General features: G+C 32.4%; 1 protein-coding gene across 5 annotated transcripts in view; it reads right to left on the bottom strand.

Annotated features, from left to right (window-relative positions):
* LOC127734451 (putative protein tag-278) overlaps nucleotides 1-12,256 on the bottom strand; it is a 42,361-nt gene extending 30,105 nt beyond the window's left edge. For 2 of the 5 annotated variants that reach the window (XM_052244321.1, XM_052244325.1), the window contains exons 1-5: nucleotides 12,189-12,256; nucleotides 9,399-9,481; nucleotides 8,526-8,614; nucleotides 6,348-6,660; nucleotides 1,107-1,157 (exon numbers count right to left, since the gene is read on the bottom strand). In XM_052244321.1, coding sequence (XP_052100281.1) covers nucleotides 1,107-1,157; nucleotides 6,348-6,660; nucleotides 8,526-8,614; nucleotides 9,399-9,447 — 502 coding nt within the window. In that variant the 5' untranslated portion in view covers nucleotides 9,448-9,481; nucleotides 12,189-12,256. Of the gene's footprint in view, nucleotides 1-1,106; nucleotides 1,158-6,347; nucleotides 6,661-8,525; nucleotides 8,615-9,398; nucleotides 9,482-12,069 lie in introns of all 5 variants that reach the window. The other 3 variants (XM_052244322.1, XM_052244324.1, XM_052244323.1) reach the window with 3 other exon arrangements.
* Nucleotides 12,257-21,802: the final 9,546 nt, after the last annotated feature.

Raw genomic sequence — 21,802 nt, 5'->3', positions numbered from 1 at the left:
TTAACAAATATTTTAAAAAGCTAGACCAAAACTTAAAAAAAGAGGATAAAACTCAAGTGCCTTGCAAGTAAAAATTTTAAAAAATCAAAATCTTTGTAACTTTCCATTCAGTATATGATAAATGGATAAGCTATATTCAAAAGAATTATCATGTTTGACATCAAATGATTATTTAATAGCCAAGGACCAGCCCTAATTTGGAAAACAAAGAATATGGTGTATTGATTCATGAAATAAAATCCCTTAAGCACTTGACAAACCAAAGCAATTATATAGGGTAATTTTTCTGTGTCAGACTTTGCCTTTCCAATCACTGTATTTATAAAATTGAAAAAGCATACAATTTAGTTCAATTGCGTTTTCATCTATAAATTTTAAAGACATGTTAAATATGTATATTTTAAAAGAAAATGTTTTTGTGGTTTTTGAAATGTGTTAAATTTTTGTGCAAATCGTCATAAAATTTGTCCCAGGATTTAATATCTCTTTGTGATAAATATTTATGAAGGCTGCATAAAATCAAAATTCAAATACTGCTGAATGTATTAATTTCAAAACTTTATCTTACTTTTCTAAATATTTTTTAAGATTCATTTAAAATTTTGTAAAATTCATTTCATATTTTGTAAAATTCAACAATATAGTTGAAAGGTGATGAATAAATTTCCCATACGTTATCAAAGTTTATCTAATGTGGCCTTAAAAACAGTAAGAATATTACAACATTTAAATAAACTATGATGAAAAATGTCATGAACTAAATGTTCTTCAGTAATACACAAAGCTAATGTGGCCTTAAAAACAGTAAGAATATTACAACATTTAAATAAACTATGATGAAAAATGTCATGAACTAAATGTTCTTCAGTAATACACAAAGCAATCATAAGCAATTACATGGAAAGTAGTCTCTGTATTAGTGTGTAATAAATCATATTAGTGTAATAGTTGACAGTATGTGCAAAACAAGGTAAAGGAGAAAAGCTTACACTAAAAAATCTACAAATGTTATACAGTAAACAGAATTTAGACCTAATTTCTATTTGAAACACCTAAACACCTAGTCTTTATACTGCATGAAACTGCAACAGTTAAAAGGAACATACCTGGATTTAAGTCTGCTTGTGATCCACTTGCACTGTTGTCTGTCCAAGCCTCTGAAAATAACAAACATATCATATAATGTATAAAACAAATTCAATTGACAAGATGACCACACTTACAGCATTATTTTACTGTTTTTCTCAAATTAATGCTAACATTTTTTGTCTGAGCATGTTGAATATTGATTTCACAGAAACATTAAAAGTTTTGAGATATTATAATAAAATGCTTCGCTGGGCGCAGCTTGATACGACCGCAGAGGTCGAACCCTGAACAGTTGGGGCAAGTATGGACACAACATTCAAGCTTGATACAGCTCTGAATTTGGATTGTGATTAAATATTTGACACAGCATAGGTTTCTGACACAGAAAGAATGTGGTCTAAGAACTTCAATTTTTTTAATTTACCTATTATGGTCCAATGTCCAAAATCAAAATACATGGTTAGATTCAGCATATCAAAGAACCCCATATATTCAATTTTTGTTGAAATCAAACAAAGTTTAATTTTGGACCCCAACTTGGACAAACTTGAAAACTGGTCCCATAATCAAAAATCTAAACACATGTTTAGATTCAGCATATCAAAGTACCCAAAGAATTCATTTTTTGTTAAAATCAAACTAAGTTTAATTTTGGACCCTTTGGACCTTAATGTAGACAAATTTAAAAAACGGGACCCAAAATTAAAAATCTAAAATCACGGTTAGATTTGGCATATCAAAGAACCCCAATAATTCAATTTTTGATGAAATCAAACAAAGTTTAATTTTGGACCTTTTTGACCTCAATATGAACCAATTTGATAGCGGGCCCACAAATAAAAAATCTAAATACATGGTAAGATTCAGCATATCAAAGAACCCCATATATTCAATTTTTTGTTGAAATCAAACAAAGTTTAATTTTGGACCCCAATTTGGACCAACTTGAAAACTGGGCCAAAAATCTAAAATCTAAATACATGTTTAGATTCAGCATATCAAAGAACCTCATATATTCAATTTTTGTTGAAATCAAACAAAGTTTAATTTTGGACCCCAACTTGGACCAACTTGAAAACTGGTCCCATAATCAAAAATCTAAACACATGTTTAGATTCAGCATATCAAAGAACCCAAAAAATTCAATTTTTGTTTAAATCAAACTAAGTTTAATTTTGGACCCTTTGGACCTTAATGTAGACCAATTTAAAAAACAGGACCCAAAATTAAAAATCTAAATACACGGTTAGATTTGGCATATCAAAGAACCCCAATAATTCAATTTTTGATGAAATCAAACAAAGTTTAATTTGGACCCTTTTGACCTCAATATGAACCAATTTGATAGCGGGCCCACAAATAAAATATCTAAATACATGGTAAGATTCAGCATATCAAAGAACCCCATATATTCAATTTTTGTTGAAATCAAACAAAGTTTAATTTTGGACCCCAACTTGGACCAACTTGAAAACTGGGCCCATAATCAAAAATCTAAACACATGTTTAGATTCAGCATATCAAAGAACCCCAAGAATTCAATTTTTGTTAAAATCAAACTAAGTTTAATTTTGGACCCTTTGGACCTTAATGTAGACCAATTTAAATAAAATGCTCCGCAGGGCGCAGCTTGATACGACCGCAGAGGTCGAACCCTGAACAGTTGGGCCAATAATGGACACAACATTCAAGCTTGATACAGCTTTGCATTTGGATTGTGATTAAATATTTGACACAGCATAGGTTTTTGACACAGAATGAATGTGGTCTAAGAACTTAAAACTTTTAAATTGGACATTCAACTATTATGGTCCAATATCCAAAATCTAAATACATGGTTAGATTCAGCATATCAAAGAACCTCAAGAATTCAATTTTTGATGAAATCAAACAAAGTTTAATTTTGGACCCTTTTGACCTCAATGTGGACAAAGTTGAAAACGGGGCCCAAAAATCAAAAATCTAAATACATGGTTAGATTCAGCATATCAAACAACCCCATATATTCAATTTTTGTTGAAATCAAACAAAGTTTAATTTTGGACCCCGATTTGGACCAACTTGAAAACTGGGCCCATAATCAAAAATCTAAATACACGTTTAGATTCAGCATATCAAAGAACCCTAAGAATTCAATTTTTGTTAAAATCAAACTAAGTTTAATTTTGGACCCTTTGGACCTTAATGTAGACCAATTTGAAAATGGAACCAAAAATTAAGAATCTAAATACACGGTTAGATTCGGCATATCAAAGAACCCCAATAATTCAATTTTTGATGAAATCAAACAAAGTTTAATTTTGGACCCTTTGGACCTCAATGTGGACCAATTTAAAAACAGGGCCCAAAATCCAAAAACTAAATACACGGTTAGATTCAGCATATTATAGAACCCCAAGAATTCAAGAATAAAACCCCATTGAAATTGGTCAAGAAATAAGCAATTATACGAAGTTCTTTTGCACAATACTGTGCAATTAAATATTTCTTGCTATTGCGCAATACTGTACAATTGACAATTTCTTGCTATTGCGCAATATTGTGCTATTGAATATTTCTTGCTATTGCGCAATACTGTGCAATTGAAAATTTCTTGCTATTGCGCAATACTGTGCAATTGAAGATTTCTTGCTATTGTGCAATACTGTGCAATTGAAAATTTCTTGCTATTGCACAATACTTACTATATAATAATTTACACATCCTGTTTGGTGTGTATCTCCTACCATATTATTATTATTTGCTTTTAAATATAAATCAGAAATAACCAACTTTAAAGGAAAATTTTAAAAGTAAAAAAAAAAGGAAGAAAAGAAAAAAAAGGAAAAAAAAAAATCCCCCCCCAAATTTTTTGAACCCCCTTATGATTCATCACCCCAAACTCAATTCCAGCCTTCCCTTTGTGGTATGGTACCTTGCAGTACAATTTCAGAGAGATCCATACACTTGAACACAAGTTATTGTCTGGAATTTAGAAAAATGTGTTTTTTGGGCCCTTTTTGGCCCCAAATTCCTGAACATTTAGGGCAATTACCCCCAAACTCAAACCCAGCTTTCCCTTTGTGATATGGAACCTTGTAGTACAATTTCAGAAAGATCCATACACTTACACACAAGTTATTGTCCTGAAACTAGAAAAATGCTTATTTTTGGCCCCTTTTTGGCCCCCAATTCCTAAACTTTTCGGCAATTACCCCCAAACTCAATTCCAGCTTTCCTTTTGTGATATGGAACCTTGTAGTACAATTTCAGAAAGATCCATATACTTACACACAAGTTATTGTCATGAAACTAGAAAAATGCTTGTTTTTTGCCCCTTTTTTGGCCCCTAATTCCTAAAATGTTGAGGCAATTACCCCCAAAATCAATCCCAGCATTCCTTTTGTGATATGGAACCTTGTGGTACAATGTCAGAGAGATCCATACACTAACACACAAGTTATGTCTGGAAGTTACAAAAATGCTTATTTTTGGCCCCTTTTTGGCCCCTAATTCCTTTACTGTTAGTACCATAACCCCCAAAATCAATCCCAACCTTCCTTTTGTGGTATTGAACCTTGTGGTACAATGTCATAGAGATCCATTCACTTAAACTAAAGTTAGAGTGCGAAAACCAATGTGTCTTCGGACGACGCCGGACGACGACGCCAACGTCATACCAATATACGACCACAAAAATTTTTTTGCGGTCGTATAAAAACGGGACCCAAAATTAAAAATCTAAATACACGGTTAGATTTGGCATATCAAAGAACCCCAATAATTCAATTTTTGATGAAATCAAACAAAGTTAAATTTTGGACCCTTTGGACCTCAATGTGGACCAATTTAAAAACGGGGCCCAAAATCCAAAAACTTAATACACGGTTAGATTCAGCACATTAAAGAACCCCAAGAATTCAAGAATAAAACCCCATTGAAATTGATCAAGAAATAAGCAATTTATACGAAGTATCTTCTTTTGCACAATACTGTGCAATTGAATATTTCTTGCTATTGCGCAATACTGTACAATTGATAATTTCTTGCTATTGCGCAATATTGTGCTATTGGATATTTCTTGCTATTGCGCAATACTGTGCAATTGAAGATTTCTTGCTATTGCGCAATACTGTGCAATTGAAGATTTCTTGCTATTGTGCAATACTGTGCAATTGAAAATTTCTTGCTATTGCACAATACTTATTATATAATAATTTACACATCCTGTTTGGTGTGTATCTCCTACCATATCATTATTATTTGCTTTTAAATATAAATCAGAAATAACCAACTTAAAATGGAAAATTTTAAAAGAAAAAAAAAAAGGAAAAAAAGAAAAAAAAAACCCCCCCCCCCCCCCCAAATTTTTTGAACCCCCTTATGATTCATCACCCCCAAACTCAATCCCAGCCTTCCCTTTGTGGTATGGTACCTTGCAGTACAGTTTCAGAGAGATCCATACACTTGAACACAAGTTATTGTCTGGAAACTAGTAAAATGCTTATTTTTGGCCCCTTTTTGGCCCCCAATTCCTAAACATTTCGGGCAATTACCCCCAAACTCAATTCCAGCTTTCTCTTTTGATATGGAACCTTGTAGTACAATTTCAGAAATATCCAAACACTTACACACAAGTTATTGTCATGAAACTAGAAAAATGCTTGTTTTTTGCCCCTTTTTTAGCCCCTAATTCCTAAAATTTTGAGGCAATTACCCCCAAAATCAATTACAGCCTTCCCTTTGTGATATGGAACCTTGTGGTACAATGTCAGAGAGATCCATACACTTACACACAAGTTATTGTCTGAAAGTTACAAAAATGCTTATTTTTGGCCCCTAATTCCTTAACTGTTAGTACCATAACCCCCAAAATCAATCCCAACCTTCCTTTCGTGGTATTGAACCTTATGGTGAAATTTCATGGAGATCCATTCACTTAAACTAAAGTTAGAGTGCGAAAACCAATGTGTCTTCGGACGACGCCGGACGACGACGAGGCCAACATCATACCAATATACGACCAAAAAATTTTTAATTTTTGCGGTCGTATAAAAAGCAATAAGTTTAACCTAACTGAAATACATTTTCCAGTAACATGTATTTGAATTTAATATCATTTCTGATGTTTCAACACATAAACAATAAGATTAGTTGTTTCTATACACTTTCACCAACATTTCATGACTACATCATTATAAGTATCTGAAATGTTCATCTTAAAATATCTATAGAAACAATACTTTAAATGTTTAAAAATAAATGTTCTATATATCAACCTTTAACTGTTGAAGCATTAGACCTCAGTGATACAGCACTGCCAGTTGGGTCCCTTGGATAAGTTGCAGACTGAGATGGTGTTGGTCCAGCAGAAGGTGAAGGTTCAACAGCTGTTTTCTTTCCTTTTTTCTTCTTTTCATCTTCAGTTTTCTTTTTCTTTTCTGGTCCATCTTCTGTTTTCTTTTTCTTTTTATCATCAGTGTCTGCCTTTTTCTTCTTAACTGGTTCATTATTTTTAGCAGAAGGGTTTGGTGTTGTGTTACTTTTATTTCCTCCTGCTTCTTTTTCATGGGCAGTTTCATCTTGTATGAACTGTGAATAAAATTATAACTCATTACTTGACTAGAGATATCTATTAAGACCAAAGGTTTGGTTCAGATATAGTTATTTTCTTTATTTTGAAAAACTAAATAGGAAACGGTGAATTCATTATTATTCGAGGGTACTCATTTTTATTAATTTTGTTAGTGTAGGTATTCCAAGTATTCAGGTGTTTAACAAAACTCAAATTTCATTCACGATTGTATGCAGAATTTGTCAAAATCGCAAAATCTATGAAAATAGAATTCTGAAATTTCTTCAATCTACAAAACTTTCACCAAAAAAAAATTCAGTAATACATCAGATCTTTTTTATGTTATAGCATTTGCAGTTTTCATCATGATCATATCAGGCATGGGGCGAATTACATTGTAATGTAATGCATTATATTACAATTACTTTGACAAGACCATGCATTAAATTACAATTACAATTACATGCATTTATCAAAGTAATGCATTATATTACAATTACTTTTGCAAAGTAATGCATTGAATTACACATTACATTTGTAAATTTTATTATCAAGTGAAAAGAAAATTCAAACATTTTGAAAAACAACATGAAGTCACAAAAGATTCTAGCATATGCAGTAACCATGGTAACTGTTACATGTATTGAATTTAAGTATACATGTAAAAAGTCTATTCAATACGACTATTACATTTTAACATCATAAGGGTTTCGAATAATATTTCTGACTACCCGACTGTTCCACAAAAACTATCAAAGTAGATTGCTATTCTATCTTTGGTTTTAATGTTTAAAGGTATACAGCTCTGTGTTTTTTCAAAAAAGAAATTACAGAAATGAAGTTTAATACTTATTTTAACTTTTATAAATATGCATTGTTTTTTGTTTTTTTAATTTCAATCAAAATATTTACTGAGAATTTCTTTCCTGATTATATAATAAACATAGAGCTTAATTTATGACCAAGTGTCAAAATGGTGAAAAGATTGATTGTAAAACAAACAAATTAGTGTTTTATGACAATGTTCAATTATCTGTCATTTAATCATGTGATCTTTTGACAAAAATGGAACACTTTTACAGTAATGCTTTTCAAATATCAATCTTTTTATGCAGGTAAATGTATAAAATAAAATGTAATAATTAAAAAAAAACTCTATCTGATACACAGTGTTGTGTTATTCATTCAATTGTAATTTGGTCATTCTAGTATTTATACCACTTTATTTTTTTTCTTTTCAAGTTCTACCTGGGGCAAGGCTTAATCACCAAAGTCCCTCTAGTGATTTATGTAAAGTGTGAAAAAATAAATAAAATAGAAAATCAATATTTAAATGATTATGTTCTTAGTTAATCAAAAAAATTCTGCTTTAGTTTAATCTCCAACAATCTGTTAAAGATATATAGTATGTGAAAAAAGTAATGCCATGTAATGCAATGTAATGCATGAAATTACACAATTTTTTGCTATAGTAATGCATTAAATTACAATTACATGGTAATGCAAAAATTGCTGCATTACACATTACATGCAATTACTTGGAAAAATGTAATGCATTACCATGCATTACAATTGCATATTTGCGTTAACCCCATGCCTGGATCATATTCAAGGTTTTTGATATTTATCCCTTTCAAAGACAATAAGAGGGGTGGTAGGAGGGGGTGTCATCCCGAATTCGAGAAAAATATAAAGTATTCTTTACCAAAACCCTTAAAATTTAATCATTTATTCCCGAGTCCAATAGGTGTGAATCCCAAATTCCCACAAAAATTTAGTCCTGATCCCGAATTCCCGCAAAAATAAAGGCCCAATTCCAACATCACGAAAAAGGTCCTACCGCCCCGCCAATAACATATATAAGTAGTGACAAGATATTTACCTTTTCTTTCTGTGTATTGTCTGTAATATTTGTAACTTCGGCAGATTTAACACTGATTTGACTGTGTGCACTACTGGGTCTTTCTACTGCTGTAATATTTCAAATATTTAAACTATATTCTATACATAACAATGTAAATTTACAGCTGTTCTAAGCATAATTATACAATAAAAATGCGAGGAAAACAGGTACAAAAGAATGAATTCCATTTTCTATGGTTTCCCTGACATTTTGGAAAATACAGCTACTAAGATACTTTAGTACTTACAAATGTACATATTTTGTTTTAAATATGTATTATTTTCCAGTATGTTCTTTTTTTACCAGGCCTGATATGGTGGCGATACAGCTTACAAAGTGTATCCCAATCATTTCGCATAGAATTCTGCTCAAACTTACAGTGAGGTGAGTTTTTTTTTTGCTCAGTGTTTTAGGCCTCAATGTGACTTTGAGATGTAGAACAGCAATAAAGAGCTGTTCATTTGATTTTTGTGTTTTTTTTGCTGTGCATATACCGATTTTGTGTCATGGATGGATACCCCATATCCTTTGTTTTTTAATTATAGATACAATTTTATAAAGAATTCATTAAAAGCACTTTTACAATTTTTAAAACCTTCACTTTGTTATGTTCATTCTATGCAGTACATGTACATGTTTGTTTATCTTTTTCAATAAATTATCACATTTACTGTCTTCGAGTACAGTGTCTATTATGATAGACCTTATGATATAATCGAAGACTTAAGTTATATCCTTCAGTTTTTGTGTTTTTTGGTTGCTATCTCTCATTTATGTATACCCCAAATCTCCTTTTATTCATAATCATTTAAACTTTTATTTAAAAGTAGAATGCTGAAACAAATTTTATACCTTCAGGAGCAGGTGGTGCTTTTTTCTTGATCTTTTCTTTTGTTGCCATTTTACCAAGTTCCTGACCAGCAGGACTTATGTCTCTAAATAAAAAAGAATTATTTTTCGATATATCTGACCATATTATTCTGTCTTGGGTGAAAAGGAGAGGACTGGATCATAACCATTGACCTAAGATGACCTAGGAAGCATGTGTAACAATATGAAGACATGATTATGCAAAAGTTGGATAACTCTTATCATAATTATGTCTACCATATTGTAACACAAGGTCAACTTGCATTTAAGAAACAAAAATTGTAGCTCTGATGTTAAATAACTTTTGAATTGTGTCAAAATGATATATTTCCCAATATTATAGTCTTTATTATCAATTTTCCCTGTTTTCGACAAAAAAACTTCATTTTAGGGTTTTGTACCACTTGATATACAAAGGTAGTCTAACTGGTTAAATTTTGGAAGATGTTCTTTGGCTCAGTAGATTAGAGTGCTGCCTTTAAGTCTTGAGATTGAGTGTTCAATTCCAGCTGGTACATGTACCATCCATGTATTTTCACAAATGAAGTATTTACACTTTTGGGTATTTAGCTGAATTTGCTCTGAAAGATCCTAGATCTGTCTCTGAATAACCTTCTTGCATCATGTAACGATCATTTTTCAATTAGCACTGGCTACAATTACGTTGAAACGTAACAATAATTAAAAAAAATATTGTTACGTTGGACACTAATTGTTGAAATGCTAGATTGGGTTAGGAATCGAATAATTACGAACATAACAATAATATTTGTGTCTACAGTTACATTGCATTATTGTTACATTAGATTTATTTAAATTTTAATTGATTTTAGTTTTGTTGCTGAATTCTCTGATATACTTGATAACAACAAATAATGTTTAAATAGTTTTTAAAGTTTAATTGTTTTAATGTTCTTCAAGATAATACTACCGATTAGTAGTGCAAAAGGAGAAAATAGATATAAGAAGATGTGGTATGAGTGCCAATGAGACAACTCTCCATCCAAGTCAAAATTTATAAAAGTAAACCATTATAGGTCACAGTACGAATATAGTTCATTGGTTCGATGTTTAGAAGAAAGTATTCACTTCTATTTAACATCACATTTACCATTATTACTATCATTATCATACATGTGATTCTTCCGGTGGGAGTCAAAATCTCCTGATATTTAAGCCCTCTTCCGTTCGTCCCGTTAAGAATTTAAATCTTCCGCTTTTTCAAAAATTCAATTCTGAAAATTTTGTCAATGTCAATTTGTGTTATACAATTGATGTCATTCCCTTATTGAACCTAATTAATATTGATTTGTGTCATAAATCAAGAAGATTATTACCAGCAAATTCAGTAGACAACTCACTATAGTAATATATTTTAAACAGCTCTCTCAATCACCTTTATAGATATTTCTTTCATATAACGCATGGGAATCAAATTACAGTGAAAACTACACAGTACAGCAGCATCACATTGTTCCCACAGCTTTTACCTGTTTGTATGACGACAGAAGAATATTTTTATAAAACAATTTTAGTTCAAATTTATCAAGTTTATATGGAATCATTATAATCTCAATTTGACAAATGTAAAAGTTCTGCAATAAAATGTTATCTTGTTAAGAGAATACTAGTACATTAATAGTTATGCTGTAATCTTACAAAAATGGGGAATGTGTAGTTAAACTATCATGACAATTAACTTGAACAATGGAAAATGTCAATAAAAATTCTCCAGTTTTGAGGCCCAAACTCCAGCTGAAAATGTTCAAATCTTCAGTTGTGACAAGGCAACTCTGTCACATGTATTCGTATTATACTTTGAAAAATGGACGAAGTTATTTCCATTACATTATATATTCATGTGATATTACATACATATGGAATATACAATATATATTTTTATTCCCAGCATATGCTAAAATGCATTAACGTAACAATAACACAACGTAACTGTAGACACAAATATTATTGCTACTTTCGTAATTAATCAGTTCCTAACCCAACCTAGCATTCTGGCAATTGGTGTCCAACGTAACAATAACTTTTTTGTTATTGTTATGTTTTCAATGTAATTGTAGACAGTGCCTTTTTAATTATGATGTAAATTGTTTTACTTTAATGGTGCAAAAATTTGCATACAGTCAAGTGTAAATACAGCTATATAAGTATGATTAGTGCTACATTTAATTGGGTTCCCATTCGAAATCGAGCTATATTAGCCCAAACTGCAGATATAAAGAACCTGTTAACTACAATTTTGCAATTTTGAATGAATTTGATCACAGGAATCGGAAATTCGTAGAGAAGCTCTATTGATAGTCGACTTTATTATTTACAGAATTTTATTGATAGAATTCCGTGATTTGATAGAAATTTTAATATATCCAGAGGCTGATTAAGGGATGGCCCAGGGGGCAACCCCCTTTATAGAGCTACATATACTTGTTCTTGGTTAAAGATGCCTAATTTGCCCCCCCCCTCTTCAAAATAATGGATCCGCATCTGGTATCTGTATGGTTACACAGTGCATGGACCGATCGCGTTTTCTTGACACTGAAAGGAGAGCAACTGGGATGTTTAAATAAATATTCAAATAGTGTTAAAACTTTGAATATCTCTGCTGTCATGGTACTACAGCGTAGAGGAAATATACATTTTACACCCATCTATGTCTTAAATCTGTATCTGTATGAATACGTTGTCGATACCAATACTGGCTTTAATACAACGGTAAATCAATGAGAAGGTTACAGTATCGCCACCTTAACTCACATTAGCTAAATAGTGATTTGGCAGGTGCCCGTCAAGACGCCATTTTGAAGCTTTGTAAACAACTATGGTGATTGTGACGTCAGATGATTCTCCAATGAAGTGTTAAGTTTATGTTTAATAAAAACTAATTATTAAAAAAAAAATCAATTTGTGTACTCATACTTTAAGAAAGTAAACACTGAGCTGTTCTATTATATAATTTAAATTTCAGAGGTTTAACTTGGACCTATTTTAGAAAAGCATGGAAAGTTAATACTCTAGTTCAGGGAAAGCGTGTTCGCGACCTAGAATTCTGAGTGGGTCAAGCGTTTAATTAAAATTCATGCGAGAATATGCGAGATTTGGATGAACTGGGGGCAAAGTCATTTGGTCCAAATCAATATTCGATGTTAAGGATGCCCGCCGCTTTCCCGTTTACATGTGAAGTCGTTGAAGTGTCATCTGTTTTTTGGTTTATGTTTATGTTTATTAAAGTAAAAAAAAATATTGTGTAGAATTTCGAGACCTAGTGTTTGAAAATAACGGGAGAAAACTGGGAACGAAATTTGAAGGAAACTTGAAATTTACCTTGCAAATAACCAAAGCGAAATGTTTGATAAAGAAGGAACGAGGGTCTACAAGTCCCTGGAAGCTTCCAAGAACTTCGAGGAAGTTTATGTGCAGAAATATTATCTTTGGAGATTGAGAATAATTTCCTGATACATGCTGACGTAATGGCATTAATTGCCAAAACAGTATATCATTCAACGGTGACACTGCATAATTTATTCTCTTTGGCTTGTGTCGGTCGGATAAAAATAAACAGTTTAAACCATATGATTGTCATGTAAAACGGAGCTTTTTGAAAAGTTGTTTCTTGTCATAACACAAAGCTAGTCGATATCATGAATGATATTATGCGAAGTATTCAATAAACTATAACCATGGCTTCATAAATGTTATGTTTTCAATATTGTATAAATAGTCTGATCGTTTAACCTTGGAATAGTATATACGTTCCTTGTTCAACCCATAATAAAAAAGTTCCCATAAAAACAAACAGCTATGTACAGTTCGTCGTATGGAATTTTAATAACTCTTAGAAAAAAGCCACACCCACTAATAAGCTATACAATGTCTTTACTCGGACTGTTGCATTTTGAACAAACAAGTGAAAAGTCCAGCGCAATGTAGAACAAAACAGTTTCAACATTCATATATCATTATCATGATCTTGACCTGCATGGATATGCATTTAACTTGCAACTGGACGATTAAACAAAACGGTTATTGATGACTGCATGAAAAACTTTAACCTTAGACAAAACCTGAATTTAACTGTTAAGGAAAAACGAAGTCCATTTAGTAATAAAATACGGAAAAATGAAAATAAATATTTGCAAAATTTTGTCCTGGATACTGTATTTTGGTCATTAAGAAGCTTCTGTTCCAATTTCCCGAAATTCCATTATGTTTGACAAAGATTTTGATGTTAAACAAAACTTTAACCACAGACTGAACCTAAATGCTGACGCAGCCGGCGTTACCGCTGACGACGGAATCTAGGATCGCCAAGTCTCGCTTTCGCGAAATAAATTTCTCAAGCTTGTCAAAAACAAAGAAGTATGTCAAAAGATCCAAGTAGGCAGTTATTTCACTCATAAATCTTGAAGATCTCCTTGCTTTCGACAAGACGACAATCATTGTTTTTTTTTGTCTAGGGGGGGGGGGGTACTTTTTTCTAAATTAATTGTAATATAACAATGTTTTTTTTCACATTTATTATCATTTTTCTACCTATTAACGTGAATTTTCTGACACAAAAATAAATATACAACAGAACTGTTCATTCAAAGTATGTAATCAAATGCCAAACTATATATATGTGTGAAAATTTACTTTCTGAAGATATAAAAAAATATATAAAGTATCTTTTATTCTGTTTAAGATCTTATAAAATCTCATTGAAATTAATTAGATATTCTGCATACTATATTATGTATGCTTCACGATAAGACAAGATAAAATGCTGAACGACCCAGATCCCTCCTTTCAAAATTGTCAATATCTGATGCATTTGAATTAAGCACGATACCTTTATGTAAATTTAATACACGCATGCAATCAAAGCTAGTATTTTGAACATATGTTTTAACGGTAACTGTCAGAACATAATTATAATTATTAAGGGTATATTAATTTTGTCTAACTGTCGCCTGGTGAGATACATAGTTTAAGGTAAAACTTCATGATACCATATGGCCTAGGTGTTGATTGACTTTTATTTTTATGACCTAAGATATGGTAATGAAATAGCACCCGTAACTTGTTGAATATATCTGCTAAGTGAACATCACAGCATGAATCTGTCCATTTTTGCGTGAAGGTGACACGCAAAGTCAGGTGACATATCAAACCGTTTCTTTTGTAATTAAGATTAATTATCATATAACAGTCAAAATAGTCTGTTTTAATCTGTCAGTGTAATCATGAAAGTATTATATTGACAATATAATACTTCCATGGTGTAATCAACCACTTTTTATAAATAATCTGGTAACAGTAATAACAATGCCGATCTTATAAATCCAGAAACTGATAATGCCCCCAGTTCATCAAATCTCGTATCTAATCAGTCGATAACGCAAAATCACGATCGATCTTGCACATGCGCATTGTTTCCCTGAACTAGAGTATTAGTTCAAATTGACCTACTTTTGGCTGTACCAAGTGGAGCAACTATGTCTACCCTTCCGGAGGTCCCGAGTTCGTCCACATTTTTAAGGGTGGTCGTGTTGTTTTAATACGCCCGTTTACGGGACGTATTATACCGTTGTCCGTCCGTCCGTCTGTAATTGATTACTATCATTTTCCAGAAATCACTCCGTAACAACTGGCTGTACCATCTGATTGGAAACATGCAAATGTCGCACCAGCATACACAAAAGGTGAAAAATACAACGCAGTTAATTTCAGAACAGTCTCTCTCACTTGTATCAGTTGCAAACTAATGGAACATGTCATAACAAAACACCTAATAAATTACACGACATTAGTCCGACGGCCCACTGTTCCGACAGCCCATTGGTCCGAAAACCCATTAGTGAGGGGCCTGGTGGGTTATTTTCGTTCTTCGTGATCGGCGCATTTTCGCTATCGCGATCCGTTTTTCTTCAGATTTTTTTTTTTTATATTTTCGTGATCCGTGATCATGGAAATTTATTTTCTGTGAATCGTGATTGACAAAAAAATCAACTCGTGAATCGTGGTGAGACCCCCCCCCCCCCCCCAATCAGGCCCCTCATTAGTCCGACACTTAGAAATGATTATTGCGCGGTATCAGGGTAAAACAATTATGTCTGTCTGTATAATAACGTATGTGTATATATATGTCTCTCTTATTACATATGTACAGAAATAATTCCGTATATATTATATAGTTAGTTTGAATACTTTTTATATACTTAATTCGAAATCTGTATTTACGTAGTTAAAATTTGTGTATAGAGGTATATTATTCAATAGATATAGGAAGATGTGGTATGAGTGCCAATGAGACAACTCTCCATCCAAGTTACAATTTATAAAAGTAAACGATTATAGGTCAAGGTACGGCCTTCAACACGGAGCATTGGCTAGTAGGTATTTTTGCGCCTTTTCGTATATACAGAAATCGTTTATGTATTTACAGGGGGTCTCATTGGGGGGTTCGGATCCCGCTTTCTGTTTTGTCAGATTCCCGTATCCCGCTTACACTATGTACGTGACGTAAGCAATTCTCATTTTTTTTTTCATTTCCCGTATCCCGCTAGACTTCATTTCCCGTTTTCACGGCACAATAATTTGACTTTCACGTGTCACGCTTACAAAAAATCAGCAATCCCGCGTCACGCTAAGACCCCAATGAGACCCACTTTACAGAATTCAAAAACTGATATACAGAACTATTTCCGTGTGGATAGACTTCGAATTCCGTATATACGGAATTATGACGTATATAGCAATTCTTTGCATATGCAAATACAGACTATACAGAATTCTAATTGCGTATATATATGCAGAATGTTATACAGGGAATCATTTATACAGATTATCGTCAATCTATTTTCAACAAATTAGGCGGGGTTTGAATATGATTTGCTTTAAAAAATTACAGAATCTATTCTGTACATTGGATATTGTGTGGCTCCAATATGGCCAAATCCGACCCGCCAACTTAGGGATTAGGTGGGCGACTCTGCGTCTCATTTAAAACAACCTGCGGCTTTAAAAAAAAATATCTTATTTTTGCTTAAAAGTGAGTAAAACTGATGCATTTTTTAACGCGATCTAAGGGGCGTATTCTACTGGGGCCCCGTATTGTGATGCATTAACATAAACTGTATACATTTTACAAGATATTGTCAATAATAGTAGTATCTGTTTTCTTCAATATTCGCATTTTGAAATTGACCTTCAGCATCACAAGCTTTTTTAAGAGACATTGACGCCAGTTTACTCTAAAATTAAAAAAAAAATCTATACATTAGTGTTATGCAAAGTCAGTTTGCCACAACAATTTTCTTGACTTAACCAATGAGTGGTAGACAAACCAAGCGCAGTCCAGGAGAAGGGAAATCATTTGACAAAGATACACGCGGGACCAGGACACACAGTGTCTTAGATACATGATTTTTATAAACTGTTATTGGCTTTGAAATAGCTGTCAGTAGCTGTCAGTAGCTCGCAGTGAGTACTCTCAGATCTGTACTTTGTGTTTTTGTTGTTGTGAGGGATGTATAAATATACACTCCCACGTCCGGTCTGTGTTTTTGTTAGATGTTTTTTCTGCTTTGTATCGATCTGATGAGTTAAGCCCTTTTCAACTAATCTTTATAGTTTAGTCTTATGTTGTACTGTTTGTTACACCGCTGTCTCAGGTTGGGGGAGGGTTGGCGCCTTCAAACATGTTTAACCCCGCCACATTCTTTATGTGCCTGTCCCAAATCAGGAACCTGTAGTTCAGTCGTTGTCGTTGGTTCATGTCTGTCATATGTGTTTTTCGTAAACTGTTTTGTTATAAATTTGGCCGTTAGTTTTCTCAATAGAAATGTTTCACATTTTTCATGTCAGGGCCTTTTATAGGCGACTATACAGTTTGGGTTTTCTCTTTGTTGAAGGCCGTTCGGTTGCCTATAATTGCTTACATCCACTTTAATTGAACTTTGGTGGATAGTTGTCTCATTTGCAATCATACCTCATCTTATTTTTATATAAACATGTGAATATGATCACAGAGAATGTGGATGGTGGGATCTTTTCTTTTCTGTGTTCTGTATTAATTAATTTGTAGGCCATTTTTCTCTTTAATAAATTCTTTATATTTTAGCACCTTTTTTTCTCTGATCATTATATTGTAGCATCCCGGCCTTTATTCTCTACCCTTTAACTGATAATCGAAAAAAGAATCATATACATACACATACATGCATATTATATTAAGTAAGTCTTTTAAAAAAATAAATGAGGATAGTGTCCACATGTGGACACAGATGATGCCCCAGCTTGCATATCATATAGTTATAAAGGGACATAACTGAAGAACGGTAAAAGTGACGCTACCCAAATTTGAACTTGATCTGAGTTTTGTGGTAATAAGCATTGTGTGTTAGTCTCATAACATTTGGTTGAGGCTAACTAAAAAAGAGAACAGAAACTAAAAAATTCAGCAATTTTACTATTTGTAAACACGCATGACTCTAGAACGGTTGTGTATAAGTTTTATATCGTTTGGTTGAGACAAACTATAGTTAGAGATTGGAAACGAAAAATTCAGCAATTTTCATGTTTATAAAGGGACATAACTCAAAAATGGTAAAAGTGTCGCCACCAAATTTCGTACTTAATCTGTATTATGTAGTAATAAGCATTGTGTATAAGTTTCATAACATTTGGTTGAGGCAAACTAAAGTTAGAAAACGGAAACAAAAAATTTGTACTTGATCTTAGTTTTGTGGTAATGAATATTGTGTATAGGTTTCATAATGTTTGGTTGGGGCAAACTTAAGTTACAGAATGGAAACTGAAAATTTTGCAATCTTTCGATTTATAAAGGGCATAACTCAATAATGGTTTAAGTGACACTACCAAAATTCAACTTGATCTGTGTTTATCAGTGGAAGTCAAAATTAAACATTGCATTGTATAAAGCATTTATTGTAGTTGATTCAACTATAATCATGAACAAAGGAAGATAACTCCAATTTTAAGAATTACTTGATATTTAGAAGAAAATAAAAATTTTGCAATTTTTTCATTTATAAAGGGCATAACTCTAGGACGGTTAAAGTGACGCCACCAAAATTCAAACTTGATCTGTGTTTTGTGGTAATAAGCATTGTGTATAAGTTTCATAACATTTAGTTGAGGCAAACTTACAGGGAAATCACACTATTGTTTATACCTGAGACTACTATAACTGCATTTGAAAGATAAAAACTATATTCTTTTTTTTTTTTTGATTAATTCAATTTTGTTTTTAAATTATTTTTAAAAGAAAAATAATAATATCCGATACTGTTATAGTATTCTCAGTGATAGGTGATATATGTCGTCTGCTACGGTCGAATACGAAACTACGTTAAAATAACGTAGCTAACTACCGGAGACTCAGATAATCCGATAAATCTATAGTGACCAATCTCTGTGTTATAGTAGTCTCAGTTTATACGCATCGATCACGGCGCCGCTATAGTGTCGTGACCGTATTATGACGTCGCCGTTTCGAGTCCGTCGTAAAGGTTGCTAATTTCTAAAATGGCGGCCCGCTCAAAGGACGTTCACTAAAGCAAATGACGTTTTGATTTAAGTGCAGAAATTAAAATGCTACTCAAAACGGACAAAATGTATGGCAAAAAAATAGCCGAAAGTGGTCTTGATATGGTCTTGAATTACCTTATGATTGGGTTTAATTCAAATGAGTTACTCTCTTTAAATAAAGATATTATAATAATTATTATTATTATTGAGTTAGTATTTACATACAATACCATTTATACAATTATTTTTCTTAGAGGTTTATTAATTTCACCGAAAAATATTGTTAGATATGAGAAATATCAACATTTTTTGTTGATCTGGATAATGTTTAAAACCGGTGCCGGTGGTTATATATATAATATTTGCACTAGTGCTTATCCACTGGTTAACTTTAAACCAATGGATTATTTCTATTGCTCAAACATTATTTAGTGCATAAAACGTTCCATCTGCTGGATAAATTTAGCCAGTACTTTTTGTTTGGATTTAAGTATTAGCCATTGGTTAATGACATCGTTAATTATTGCAATGGGGTCTTTTTTAAAATCAAATTTTTAAATTTCAGATAATTTCATTGTTTATAATAATAACAGACTATACAAAATCAAGATTGAAAAAAAATTAAATATAAAACTGGTTGAGTACAGGCCAACCGTTGGTCGAATATGGTTCAGACATTAAAAACTGGTTAAGTACAGACAGAGAATGGGGTTAATTAAGACTATAACAGACTGGCAGATTATTAGTTCAGACTGTTAGTTAGTATGGTCCAGATAATTAAGGGTCCAGTATAAATAAGTTAAGTTGAGTCCTGCTAGTATAAGGGGACCAAGAACAAATTATGATTACACAAAAACCATTGGTCTACAATTACTGCATCATTTATTTGAACAAAATTGTCAATTAAATATCTGTCATATAAGGTATTTTGAATCCCATGAACATTTGATCCCCCCTGAAACAAGAAAATTCTGCCTTTTACTTCGATCGTATACAGTAAACACTCACTTATGGCGTTTTACATGGTGATTATGACGTCAATAAGTATATATGCCAAGCTATAAAGCCGCATCATCCCCATTGAAAGCATGGCCCGGCTATATATACTACCAGTGTTCTTTAATTTCATATACTTTATACTTTATACAAATTGTGATTACCAGTCCAGAAATTTTTATTCTACTGGTACATCCAGTGGTATAGTTGAACATAGATTCAATGTTATTACACGTTGCTATGCATTCTATCAGGTTCCAGTTTTACTCGGAGGTATAAAATAAATGCTTCAACCCTGTACTCAATACCTGCTTTATTGATCCTTTTTAATTAAAAACATTTCTATAAATCTTTGATTCTCAAAAATTCAAAACTATGATCATGATGATATTTCACTTTGCCATTATTGATTTTGTTAATACTTATAAAACTTATTTTCAATTTAGTATGTGTAACTTGGATACAAAAAATATAACTAACATAAAATTTTAAATCCTATTAAATATTTGTTTGATTCAATTTCCAAATTTCCTTTAGGTGACTTTAAATTTGCATTTTCTTTACTTATATCATAGATATTTGACACAGTTTAAAAAAAAATTAAATCTGTCCCAGATGATTTATCAAGGCAGCCACCTAATCCGTGGCCCCTCTTTTTGTTATAGTAGTAGTAGTAGCAGCTAGAACTTATATTCATTTCGCTATTGCCGATGTTTATTTTCCCCTTATTTAAAGAGGGTAGGGATGCCCTTTACCGTCAGGCGTCAAACGGTCATATTCGGCTACCGTTAACATCAAATTGGTTAAAATTTTATCGTGATTCATCAGAGGTCTCAAATAATTTGTCGTTACCATTTTTTTTGGAAAGAATTTAACACGATTAGTAAATATCAGTATATTGCTTTATCGTCATAAAGAAAGTGTACAGTACATTTTATCATCATGCACTTAAAACTATCGTTAACGTCATTTGGCTAGATTTTTTATCGTTATTCGTCAAGAAGGTACCCCCATTACGACCCTCTTTAAACTGATTCACTGAAAATATTTTTAAGTTATTGTCATGGTTATTTTACTTTTATTTAAATGAAAGGGATCCCATGTATATTTCCCGTAATATACTTGTATTGTTTGAGCTTGTGATTTTTGCCATTTGATATATATTAAGGGATTTTCCGTTTTGAATTTTCCTTGGAGTGCAGTATTTTTGTAATTTTACTTTTCAAATTTTGTGGATCACAGTACATCTATGCATAAAAGAACAAATGTTTCTTGTTCATGTTGAATACATAGTGGCAGTATTTCTTGCATACTCAGGACGAAAACAAAATACGTCAATTCTTCAAGGCTTGTTAGCACAAATATAAACTGCCTCTTTTGAAAGAGGATATGTGAGATAGGGCAGAAATTTTACCTTACAACAGGCCACCAATAATTACAGACATCTTAAGGAGATATTACAAGGATTCTTTAACGTGCAGTGCGTGGCATTTGCCTGCATGAGGCATTGGATTTTACGTTTCCATTCCGATAGGACGTGTCTCGTATCTATACATCCAGCACAACATATAAATTCAAAGCGAGGTTTAAATGAAATTTGAGGAAGGTGAAGAGTAGGCCACGTTAAAATGTGACATTGCCGAACTATAGCTTTGGTAACTTTTGACCTAAAATAATCTTCAAATATAGAACTGTTCAAAGGTTAGTAAGTACACAATAGGACGCTCTATGAAATTGTACCACATGGTTCTATACCTCAAAAGGAAGGTTGGGATTGATTTTGAGGGTAATGGCCCAAACCGTTGAAAAAGAGAGGCGAAAGATACCAGAGTGACATTCAA

Source organism: Mytilus californianus, unplaced genomic scaffold, assembly GCF_021869535.1.
Source record: "Mytilus californianus isolate M0D057914Y unplaced genomic scaffold, xbMytCali1.0.p SCAF_3, whole genome shotgun sequence".
NCBI classification, from domain to species: Eukaryota; Metazoa; Mollusca; class Bivalvia; order Mytilida; family Mytilidae; genus Mytilus; species Mytilus californianus.
The sequence above is the reverse complement of the archived record's forward strand: the minus strand, read 5'-3'. Positions and strand labels throughout refer to the sequence as shown.